The sequence below is a fragment of the Phalacrocorax aristotelis genome, chromosome 1, assembly GCF_949628215.1.
Source record: "Phalacrocorax aristotelis chromosome 1, bGulAri2.1, whole genome shotgun sequence".
NCBI lineage: Eukaryota > Metazoa > Chordata > Aves > Suliformes > Phalacrocoracidae > Phalacrocorax > Phalacrocorax aristotelis.
In genome coordinates, this window is record NC_134276.1 from 132,328,198 (window position 1) to 132,339,693 (window position 11,496).

An 11,496-nucleotide genomic window follows, 5' to 3' on the forward strand; every position below is an offset into this window, starting at 1 on the left:
TTGGATCAGAGACCTCCAGAGGTCTCCTCTGACCACCACTTCTTTGATTCCACAGTATCACCTGAGATTCACTGCAGTACACAGGCATTGTGCACCCCCCGGTCTCACCTGCTTCCCTTAGCTGGGATAGGTAGCCCTTTGGCTACCAGTATTGTCTGCTGCTGCTCCTCTCATCACAATTAGTATATTCTTTCCCCTTGTTGTCTAGGCCTCTGCCTACCGATACCTCCTTATCTGTCATCACATAGTTATTTAACTGGTTTTCATCTCCCTGCATAGGAAAACAGATACATAGCCCTCTCCCAGCAGTTGCAGCATCACTGAATAGCTCTCTTGAACCTGATAGCTGCACAGTAAAGTTATATTTACTAGCTAGCTTGGTAAATTGCACAACTATTTACCAGAGCTGTTCCTTTTAGCCAGGCTGATCCAGCATGCAATGGATTGCAGCTCTGCAGCATGGAAGAGAGTCTCAGCTTTAGCACGCACCTGGAGGGATTTGATACAGAGAACAGTCAAGAGCGGCTTACTGCTCTGCAAAACAAAGTCTATCACAACTGCCATGTTGGAGCCTCTCTGCAGGCAGTAACCCGCAACTCATTTCACAGCCACAGCACAGGCTGCAGACCTCCCCCAGCTCCTCTGCATAAACAGCTAATGGGTAAATCTGCTGAAATGCAGTTTTGGCTCCACTGGAGCAGGTATAAAAACAAACCAGAGAAAAGAGCCTTGCCTGAGTAGAGAGCTTTGTTGCATTTGCCTAAGGTGAAGGAGTTGCACAGATGCTTGTGCTCTTTTTCACTGGCTGATGGGAATATGTGGGTGCCCTCTGAGAGCACAGATAATGCCAGGTAATAACACATAGGGCCAGGGGAGCAGAGATGAGTGCATCTCAGATTGAAGGGGTATGCAGGGACTCACAGGGTGTGCTGGTAGGTGTGTGATGTTACCCTGGTGAGGCAGTGGGAGAGCTAGTCAGAGCAGCTGGCCACATCTGACAGTTCAGGGCTCATAAGCCTAACTTCAACAAGAAGAATTGATATTCCTTGTGAGGCTTTTCCAAGTAGGATTGAAGTGGTGAATGAGGATAGGATTGGGATGCAAGGAGTAAGTCTGTATCAAGAAGCTGTATCTGGCCAGTGCAAGGTGCTTCTTGGGCTAGGTGCCTTTAAGTTGTACTGGAAGAGCTAGGGCTGGGGGTTATCATGGTTTTCTGCAGGTGTGCATACATAATTATAGCAGGCCACAGCAAGGATAAGTTGTGTTACTGCAGGGCTTCACCACTGTGAAGAGAGGAACTGAACAGCAGAGAAGCAGCCATTTTCTCTGTGTGTGTCTGAAAGACGGGGAAAAGCAGTAGTTAAAATACTCAGAACTCCTCTCTCATGGCTTAATTTTCTTCCCGTGATGTTTTTCCCACAAAGTCAGGGCTGGCAGTGGCACCACATGCTGCCGGGCTTGGAGGGGTAGATCATGCTGCTGCAGAGCAAACCAGCTTCTATGCAGCTGAAGAAGGTTTTGCAGGAGGAAAAGAAAAGAAAAATAAACAAACCTGCTTCAACATCCAAGTCTTTCACAAAGCTAAAGTCGTCTAAAAAAGCAAGCTGCAAAGATATGGCTGCTTTCAGAGGCTGCTCGGCAGGGCTGGAGGTGACCTTGCACGAAGAAGCGCGGTGGGAAAGGCTGATACAATATTGATTTAAAGAGGGACACTGCAAAAGCAGCCCAGCCGCGGTTTTGGGGATGCTCCTCAATCCCAGCTGATCGCGCCCCGCTTCCCTGCTGCCTCCTGCGTTCGGTAAAGCAAGAGTTAACGGGTTTAAGGGTTGGGTTTTTTTTTTTTCCCTTGTGCTTTGCGAGAGTGAAAATGAAACAAACGGCCTCCTCCTCCTGCTGCCGCTGCCGCTCCTGCTGCTGCTGGCGGCGCCCGGGCCCGGGCCCGGCACCCGTGCGGATTCCAGGGCTTGGGGGCGGCCGGGGGGCGGCTGCGGTGCGGGGCAGGATGGCCGGGGCCCTGGTGCTGTGCGGGGCCCTGGTGCTGTGCGGGGCCCTGCGGGCCCTGCAGGCGGGTGAGCAGCCCCTCCCATCGCACCCCTATCCCACCCCTTTCCGAGTCAAGGTCGGGAAAACTAGGGTCTGCCTCAAGGCTGCTGCTGCTGCCGGGGCAGGGTGGCACAGGGCTGGGAGAGCAACCCCAAAGCGGCAGCCAGCCTCCAGCCTCACCGTTATTTACCCTCCATCCCCAAGAAACGCGTACACTCCTTTGCAGTGGGGTTCATGTATTCAGCAATCATTTCCCTCCCTAAAGGGCCAGCGAAAGCTCCCACACCAGCGCCTCAGTTTCGCAGCGTGGATATTGCCCTGGGCTGCTCCTACGTGATGGAAGATGTAAGAGGCTTGCCACGGGCTTTCAGCGGCTCGTCCTCCGAGAATCCTGCTACCCTCGTGCTGAGGGGTATCAGCGTCAGAGATGACGGGAACCTGGATGATGTGAATGAGTACAAAGTCCCGCAGGAAAATCCTGACTACTCTTCTCCCATTATCTTTGAAACCTCAGGTGAGTGGGAGAGCTGGGGTGGGAGAGCTGCTGCCGGCGTTTTGGCCACGTACCTACACCAGGCTTCTGCAAGATTTTTCTTTAACTGAGTTTATGTAATTGTCATGGTTTTAGCTGGAATAGAGTTAACTTTCTTCACTGTAGCTGTGTAATTTTTGAATGGCCACTGAAGTCGCATGCGTGACTCCCTGAATTTGGCAATTTGGACTTTAAGAAAGGAAGTTTGTGGAAGATGTTAGAAAGCCCTGTTGAGGCACCTCGTTCCTACTGGGGCTGTCCTAGATGGCTTGTTTCTTGGGAAATACTTTTTCAAAAACAACTTGGGAATTATTCCACTATATTACAGTATTATTACACCTCTGAAGAGCATTCACATCTTTAGCCATGCAGGTGTTTTTTGCTAGCAGGAAGCATCATGCAGCAGACCAGTCCTGCTCAGAAGGCTGGCTCTGTGCAACTCGGCTCTCCTTACTTCACCCATGGGTGCCAACCTGCAATCCAGCCTCAGTTCCCTTTGCTTTGGACATAGCTTTGCAAACACAGTCAAGCAAAGGCCTGAGGCTGTACTTCACTGTGGTCTTGATCACTGCCTACAGCGCTTATCTGCGGAGCATGTGCTTCAGTACAAGCTTGTTCAAGGCTCTGAGACATTTTCAGAGAGGAAGCTGAAGGCACAGCAGGATCTGTTATCCTGGGTCCAAGCTGTCTTTCAAGTGGTGTGGATGGACTGGGCATGGGTGAGTTCAAGCACACTACAGCCAGTCTACTGTCAGGCATTGCTGACACCCAGTGAATTTCAAATGATGTCCATGAAAAGCGTGTAGATCACTAGGGTGCTTACACCTACACTTTCGCCTGTGGTGGGATCAAAGGCACAGATACAGCACGCATCCAGTATATCCAGCCACTCCCACCTTCTTGCCACCCTTTCTTTCCTTACCTGGGATGCTTCAGTGTCCTCTTTCTTTCTGGATTCAGGCCTAAACTGAATAACCATTGCAAGTCTTTATTGGGCATTTCACATACACAACTTGCTGGGCATGCACATAGACTGGGAATACGCACACACAGCTCATACACAGCTAAAGGGAATCTGTTCTGTTTATTCTCCTTTCCTAGCAGTTTTCTTTGCCCAGAGTAAGCTCTCTGCAATTTGGCAAGATAAAATACAGCAACAGGCTGAGGTATATAAGATAGTCATTACAAACCTCTCATATTCTTCGCAGGCCTTCATCTATTAAGCCTAGCCGCCTGGCTTTTCTGGGCTCTGACTGGCCCCGACAGCACGTGATGCTTCTTCAAGATAATGTGTCTCATCACCTTTCACTTTCTTTTCCCTTTTGGATTCAGATGGTTAAACCTCTTTCTCTATCCCTACAGCCCAGTCGATATCCATCCCATATGCAGAGTCCCTCCTGCATGCGGAATGTGATGGGGCAGAGGTGAACTGCGAGATCTTCCCATACAGCTCCCAGCAGGCTGGTGAGGCACCCTGCCGTACCTCCTGGTTCATGGCCACCTTGCAGCTCTCCAGTGGGATCAGTGTCACCCTGGTGCTCCAAAGTCCCCACTGCAGCAGCCAGGAGGAGGAGCATGATGCAACACTGCACCCAAAGCTGAGGATTCCTATGAGCAAGGAGGGGACAGTGCTGACCACAGGTGACGAGGTGGCCCGGGGTGTCCCCACAGCACCGAGTGACATGATGGGAGGGGAACCTACCTCCCCAAGAGTCCCATGCCCCACCTCTCACCAGGACCTGAGGGCTGCTGGGATTTGGTGCTAAGGGAAAAAGGGGTCATGCGTATTGCCCCTTCCTTGCCTCCTCTCAAGGTTTCCCATGCCCCAGCCCCTGAGGATGACAAGCACCTTCAAGACCATGGCATGCACTTGGTGTCCCCCTGTCTCCCTGCCCTGCTAACCCTGTCGGGCTGGTTTCCTCCAGCTCTTCAGTCCACATGGTAGCTGGGGCATCACATAGGGTGCCTGTACCTCCTCCTTCCCCAGGTGGGGAGTCCACCACCAGCCCTTCCTACTTGAGGGTGCCTTCTTTAACCACATCTGTTTAACTCTCTGCTTGCCTGTGCTCTTCTTTCTGTTTCTAGTTGAATTTCAATCATCATCACGCAACACTTCCTTGTACACGCATCTTGGCAGCTCAGTCACCCTCGACTGCCACTTTGCCTTGGCTCCCAGCTCCTCATTCTTCTCCCTGGAGTGGAGGAGGCAGCACCGAGGCAGCGGTCGTAGCCTTTTCCAGTACCAGGTGGGGAGCACAGGCCCAGCAGTCCAGCCAAAAGTCCATGTGGATGTGGCAGAGCTTCTGGGGAGTGGAGACGCATCGCTTAGCCTGCAAGGAGTGAGCGTGGGAGACGAAGGGACGTACATCTGTTTGGTGTCCACTCTACTACACCAGGCACAGCATATCATCCAGTTGCATGTGGCTGGTGAGGAAGGGAAATGGCTGGGGCTAACAGGAATCCCATGTCCCCAGGCAATGAAACCTTGCCCTGCGCCCTTATCCCATTGCTTCCAACGCTCATTGTCACAGGCAGCTTGTCTACTCTCCCTTGGGGGCAGGGGCTTTTGTACCCCGCTGGCAATAAGTCAATTCCCTCTTTATCTCCTCCAGAGCCTCCAAGAGTTCGTCTTGTTCCAGAAGTGGTGTCATTCGAGAGAGGTGTGACGACCACTCTGACCTGCAACATTGCTGGCTATTACCCCCTGGATGTCTCGGTGAGCTGGACACAGAAGACTCCTGAGGATGACATGGAAATCCCTCTCTCAAACGCACGTTTCTCCAGCCACCGGCAAAGCCGAGATGGCACCTACAGCATCACCTCCTACCTCAGCATCAGCTCAGCCACAGCGCAGGCACCAGCCACCTACAGCTGCCATGTGTCACACATGACCCTGGCAGAGCCCATCTCTGTGAGTGCCCATCTTAAGGCACCAGGTAGGTGTCAGGGGCCAAGGGACAACTTCTTCATCCTGCCCAGGCCTCCTTCCACCTTCTCTACCCATCACAAGGATCAAAACCTCTGAGTCACACTACATCTGCCTGTTTCTCCATGCTTTCCTCCGGTGTCCACTCATATCTATCCTCCTTTTCCCTTTCCCTTTCACTTTCTCAGCTTTTATTTCACTCCCTGAAGCTTTGGGGGAGGAAGTATCTCATTTCCTTCAGGGGAAAAGAGATTTTATGACCAAAAGTGGAGCAACAGAGCAAAAGTCTGTATCATGTGGGCTGGACCTCACTGGACAGGCACAAGAAAACAGCCATGTCCCAAGGAGATAGACACCCAGCTGAACCTGATGTTCAGCTAGAGACCAGTGCTGCTTGAGAACTGTAGCAAAAGGTCCTTCTCCTTCTCCCCATTGGAGCTGTTGGGTTCTCACTTTCCCTGCTGATGGGAGATTGCTCCTGTGTGTCCTCCTGACCCAGCAGGGAAAAGCAAGCAACACTGCAGTTTAACAAGTTATGACACACCAGTCCAGCCAGTTTAACTGGCCCTGGGTCTGTGTGGCTTTAGGTCACGTGTGTCGTGTCGCATCTGTGTGCCTGACAAGAGCATGCACATGGTCAGTTGCTGGGGGAGCGCATTTAACTGTGGCAGCTCACTGGCTGTTCAGCCACTCCAGCCAACCTAATGTCACTGATCCTCCTCTTCCTCTGCAGAGCAAACGGGATCGGAAGGACTGGTGGGGGGTTTCATTGCTACTATCATTTTCATCGTCGTCCTCTTCAATGTGCTCAAGAGAAGAGCAGGTAGGAGTTTAAAATGCTGAGCCACTTCCCTCATGGGCGAGATGCAGCAAGGACCATCCTCCACTCCCCTGCACACCCACTCAGGAGAGGTAGAGGTTAGGATATCCCAGGATCTGGGAGGGAGAAATGGGGAGCAGATGAGCTGGAGACTCATTTCTGGTGGAAGGCAGCATGAGGTGATGTTTTGCACTGCTTTGGTCTTCCTGCATCTTACTACTTTTTTTTTCTCTCTCCTTTTCAGCTGAACGAAAGTCTGAGCAACTTCTAAGGGCTTCAGAATAGAGGAAACCCTTGTGTCACCCACCTGCAGTCCTTTGTCTCCCACCTCTTGACACATCCTGCTCAGGAGACCTAGCCCTGTCCAAATATTAACAGAGCTATTGGTTGGCGTGGGAGGGTTAGGGCTGCCCTTGGAGGAGGAGCTGAGTGACCAACTGTTCAGAGGTGGACTCACAGGAAAACGTGTCTTCATCCTGGGAGGGCAACATCGATAGCCTCAGCTCTTTGCTGGGATGCTGCATTACAGGCAACATGCATCCATTTTTAGAAATGCCTCTTCTCCAGTTTCAGGGAAAATTGTATATGTGTTTGTATGACTGTATATATGTATGTATGTGTATGTGATGTAAATAGGTATGCAGCATTTACACGTGTATACAGGTATGGATCTGTAGATGTATATAGGTACCTTTGGTTAATGCCTATGAGGCAGGTGTTCAAGATACTTAGGTATGTGTGAGTTTTAACTGTGAAGTTGGGCAAATATGTATGCAAAATTGGTACTTCGAAATGGTAAGGCCTCAAACAAAGGAAGTTATGGGTTAAACTTATCGCAAATTACACAATCAGAACAATACATCTCTCCAGGAGGAAGATACAATAAAATTTTTAATAGAAATTTCACTGCTAGAAGTTCACAAGATGAAGATCTGTGGTTCTGTAGTTGTGAAAAAGATAGACATGATTAAACACTTTTCCTGCCTAACAGGGAATTTAAAGGTAACACTTAGAAATCTTGTATATAACCAACAGGGGAAAAAAGAGCAGAAGGAAGGCGTGGATGGAAAGGAGATATATGGCACACAATAAAAGTGAGAATTTATGAAGCATACAAGGTGATAAGGAGTGTTCAACATAATCTGGAAAAACTGGATTGCTGCAAGTCCTAATGGCACTTGGAAGGAGTTTTTTCAAAATACACTGAAAACCAAGAAATGCTAACAACAGCCTACACTCATACTGGGCAGATATAGATAAAACTGTTGATAGAGAAGATTCCTGATGGAGGCTTTTTGATACAGGAAAGATATATGTTTGTATACAGAAAGAAACAGAATTGTGTATTCATACTACATGAAGATGGTAACTTCCTAATCTATTTGCAAACTAAGGTTTTAAATGCATCTCTAATGTGTAAGTATTTTCAGGTCAGTAGCTAATAGAATTTATATCTCAGAGTCATAAAAGGTTTGGCTGAGGAGGAACCTGGCCTAGTGGAGTTAGGTATTTAAAAATCCTGACATACTGCAGAAATCCCAAGGTCTTAGAAGAGCATGTTGTGCCAGTGTTCACAGAGAGAAAGCGAGATGGCACCAATGACTGTTAGATCGTTCCATAGTAATAATCATAGGTAAGAGGGTGTGAAGTTATTACAAGTTAGCTAGAAAAGGCCTCAACAATGGAAATTACATTAATAATTTAGTATGTTTAAAAAAAAAAAAAAAAAGTCGTGAGAAACTGACTTCATTCTTTGTCAAAATATTATATGTGGTTGATAAAAGCACTGGTGCAGATTTAACAAACCAAGAAATGTGTAAATTCTGAAGAAAAAATAATAGTGTATGTATACATCATAATTTGCATTATATGGATTAATTACCAGCTGACAAATGGCAAAAATTCATTGTCCAAAAAGAAGCAGCAATCACTGCTGAAAGCGTGTGCCTCTCTGCAAGACCTGTGCTGTTTAATATTTGCAATATTACAAGTGCAGGAGATACAGTTGTAAAAAATAGAGTTGATAAAATTTGCAAATGGCAAGCTCAGTATCTAAAGTGGAGTCCTTCAGATCAACACAAGTCACCTGGCCAGCCATACATACTCAACCAAGATGCTCAGTAATGCCAGTGGAGTCTCCTCAAGCACCAGACCACCACGCTGTCTCAATGCTGTTGATCCACAAATCCCTATCGGTTGCATGACCTGTGGGAACATGTAAGAGTGGCCATGGGCAGAATGTAACTGCTGGCAGAAGCAGTTTTTGCTTGTATCATTTCCTTCTCATTTTGATGTGTGGCAAATAAATATTTTTAGTTCCAACAATTGTCTTCTGTCTGTGCACCTGCCACACCACACTGTGGAGTCAAGCCAACTGCGTGGCTCCACGCCACTGAACAGGTGGGCTGAGTCACGCCCAGAGGGGGAAACCACCTAGGACTCAGGAAGGTGAGCTCCAAGCTTGGTGTCAATACCAGTCCCACCACTCCCAGAGGGTGCTACTCTGGAGCAGGACTCACAGAAGCTTTTTGTATTGCCTGCTGTATTCAAAGACACCCCCAGATAACCAGTGGGTTTGTGATAGCTGGCTCCTATGCAGCCAGGGAGGAAGGATGATCTGCCAAGAGCAGGAACCTCATTGGTGACCACTGCAGAAGTCACTGTCGCCTGTGACTGATAATGCCAAGTCAGAAGCCCAGCAAAGCCTGAAGCTGCAACACTTGTTGACACTACAGGTGCCCATATGTTTTATTTAATGCATTGAAAGCTTGGAGGTGGTCCAGAGCAAAATGATAGGACAAATTAGGAAGGTCAGAAAATGCCTTACAGGGGGCACTTTGAGACATCACTCTGCTCTTACTAAACCGGTATCCCTCAACTACACCACAGAAAACAGAGTACTGGTGGCACCGTAACCTGCAGAGAAAGGCACAGTGAGAATCAACAGCTGCAAGTTATATTTAGGCATGTTCAGAGTAGAATAAGATACAGTATACTCAACGATGAGGATGATTGTCCTAGCCACCTGTCAGTAAGAATGGTAGACTGCCTCTCAAAGTGTGCAAATAAAGGCCACATTACTTTTTTTAAGCTGTTCTTCAGTAATAATTTTATAAAAGTTAATGGCATGAGTTAAAAGAGACGCTGGGTAGAATTTCAAAGCATGTGTTACACGAAGTGAGAGCTGGTGGTTCGTCTGCTTTTTTGGCCCATAAACTGACATAAATGGGATAAAAAATAAGGGAGAGATGTAAGAAATGTGTTAGGAGTAGCTGTCTTCCTCATAAGGAGAAATATACCATGGCACTTGATTTTATTCAGCTGCCTGCTCTCTGATGCTCCCCACTAGAGATGCTATGGGGAGTCCACACTTAGTGTGTCCCTGAGGGTCTCAAGATTAATTTAAACCACAAAACCAAGTAAAGCATATAACCTAAAGTATAAAAAAATACTTACTGGTAAACAAAGTGATGTTGTGTTTAACAACAATGTTCCTTATATTTTAAGTATAAAACACTTACTACAGAAAATACCACTAAGAGACTGAAAGTTCATCAAAGACAAACTTGAATGCATTTTAGAGACATGTATAAATAATATTACATGTCCTGAGTCTCTGGGAGAGAGCCACACTGCTTTCCAATGTCAAATGTGCTGTGGCCAAGTGCCACATGGCATCAGTGCCTGGCCACGTGAATTGAGAAGCAGGAATCTGGTTATCATCTGATTAGCTGCCAGTGAGATCAAGCTGTTTTAAGGTATACTGTGTGTCTACAAATAATATTAAATGTAGGTGTTTTAAACAAGTTCTTTAGGATAATTATTTTATATGAGACGTTACATTTTATACAGATTGTGTCAATCTGCAAAACGTAAAATTAAGTTATTTGCACTTGAGTCAACACAAGATTACTTAGGGATTATGGCTGCATTCTACTGTGAATATGGACAAGCCAAAACTTCTAATGTGGTATTGAAAGAGCAGCCATTGCAAACAACGCCAACATCAAGATTCTCTTTTCCTCATCGGTTCCCCTTGTTTGATTATGCCTCTGATCATTCAATTTAAGCTAGCAAAATAGATCCAGCAGTCTACTGGTTTAGATGCACTTTATGAAGGTAGCTGAAGCTTAGCTGGTATGGGCCTCAGAGAGAATGTGCATTATCTAGAAGAGACAGTGAAGTGCCTAATACACTTCAAAGCTAAAACCCCTCTCCCATAGTCCACTAGGCAATGATGGGCAGTAACTTGGTAAAGCCTAGCATGAAACAGGAAACTGATTTCCACACTGACCAGAGAAAACATACCAAAATTTCCCACATCTCCCCCATCTTGGTCAATGAACTGCAAGGAATCACTGCAACCCACTTGGTAGGGGTGGGCCAGGACAAAGCATCAGGGCTAGCATTCATGCTCTACTACTGTGCATTTCTTCCAGATCAGAAGCTTGAAGCAGCAAGCTCCATTGCAAGAGCTTGGCACCACAGTCCTCCTTTGGATTGGCACAGTGAGCAGCAGGGGGTTCACATATGTACACAGTAAGATGGCTCCCACATGGCTGCAGCTTCTTGAAAGCCTATGGACTTCAGGTAGTTCTTAATAGCTGGATACCTCTTTTCATAGAGAAGGTAATCTCACAACTATACAATGGCTGCTTCTCCTCCCTAGCACTGCCTGCAGGAACACTGCCCCTTGGCTTCTGACTGTGAAGAGTATGAAATGCTGATCAAAGACACATCTTCATTAGGCACTGTGCATTTGCTTTTCTTTGTAACACCAAACTTTTGCATTGATCACTTTCTCTGGCCTGGTCTTCCTCTGGACTTTACTGACAGGAGCAATGACGCTACAATGGGTAATGACTCTCCTGTAATATTCTGCACTCTCCCCCTCTCTCAAAAAAAAAGAAACTGGAAAGAAAAAAAGGAAAAAAAGGGAAAATGAAAGAAGGGAAAAGGATTGGGCTTTTCTTTTCCCCAAGCCTCCAGCTCTGTTACAACCACCCCCTAATGTGTGTCACACGTTAGCAAAAGCATGGGACAATTGCTTCACTCCACAGCATATGTGTCACACTAAATCACCCCAGCTCCTAGACACTGCAAAAATATGCTTCTCCTCCCAGGCCATCTGAAAATTCAGCTTCTCCCAGCACACAGAATGGTGGGTACCTATGC

At 47.3% G+C, this 11,496-nt stretch overlaps 1 protein-coding gene across 3 annotated transcripts; it reads left to right on the forward strand.

Annotated features, from left to right (window-relative positions):
- Positions 1-1,722: 1,722 nt before the first annotated feature.
- Positions 1,723-8,364, forward strand: TAPBPL (TAP binding protein like). 3 transcript variants are annotated; one of them, XM_075108228.1, is made up of 7 exons: positions 1,723-1,798; positions 2,309-2,557; positions 3,938-4,216; positions 4,661-5,002; positions 5,188-5,511; positions 6,235-6,324; positions 6,566-8,364. In XM_075108228.1, exons 2-7 carry the CDS (start codon positions 2,380-2,382, stop codon positions 6,604-6,606), a joined length of 1,254 nt encoding a protein of 417 aa, XP_074964329.1. In that variant the 5' UTR covers positions 1,723-1,798; positions 2,309-2,379; the 3' UTR covers positions 6,607-8,364. The 3 variants fall into 3 exon arrangements, with proteins under 3 accessions (XP_074964329.1, XP_074964339.1, XP_074964320.1); XM_075108238.1 differs by lacking the exon at positions 1,723-1,798 and adding an exon at positions 1,868-1,948; XM_075108219.1 differs by lacking the exon at positions 1,723-1,798 and adding an exon at positions 1,982-2,069.
- Positions 8,365-11,496: the final 3,132 nt, after the last annotated feature.

Bases quoted from the DNA above. Each gene is read 5' to 3' on its own strand.
- TAPBPL (XM_075108219.1), top strand. From the start codon at position 2,003: ATGGCCGGGGCCCTGGTGCTGTGCGGGGCCCTGGTGCTGTGCGGGGCC. The intron at 4,217-4,660 runs GTGACGAGGTGG...TTCTGTTTCTAG, and splicing joins GGGGACAGTGCTGACCACAG to TTGAATTTCAATCATCATCA. The intron at 5,003-5,187 runs GTGAGGAAGGGA...TATCTCCTCCAG, and splicing joins CATCCAGTTGCATGTGGCTG to AGCCTCCAAGAGTTCGTCTT.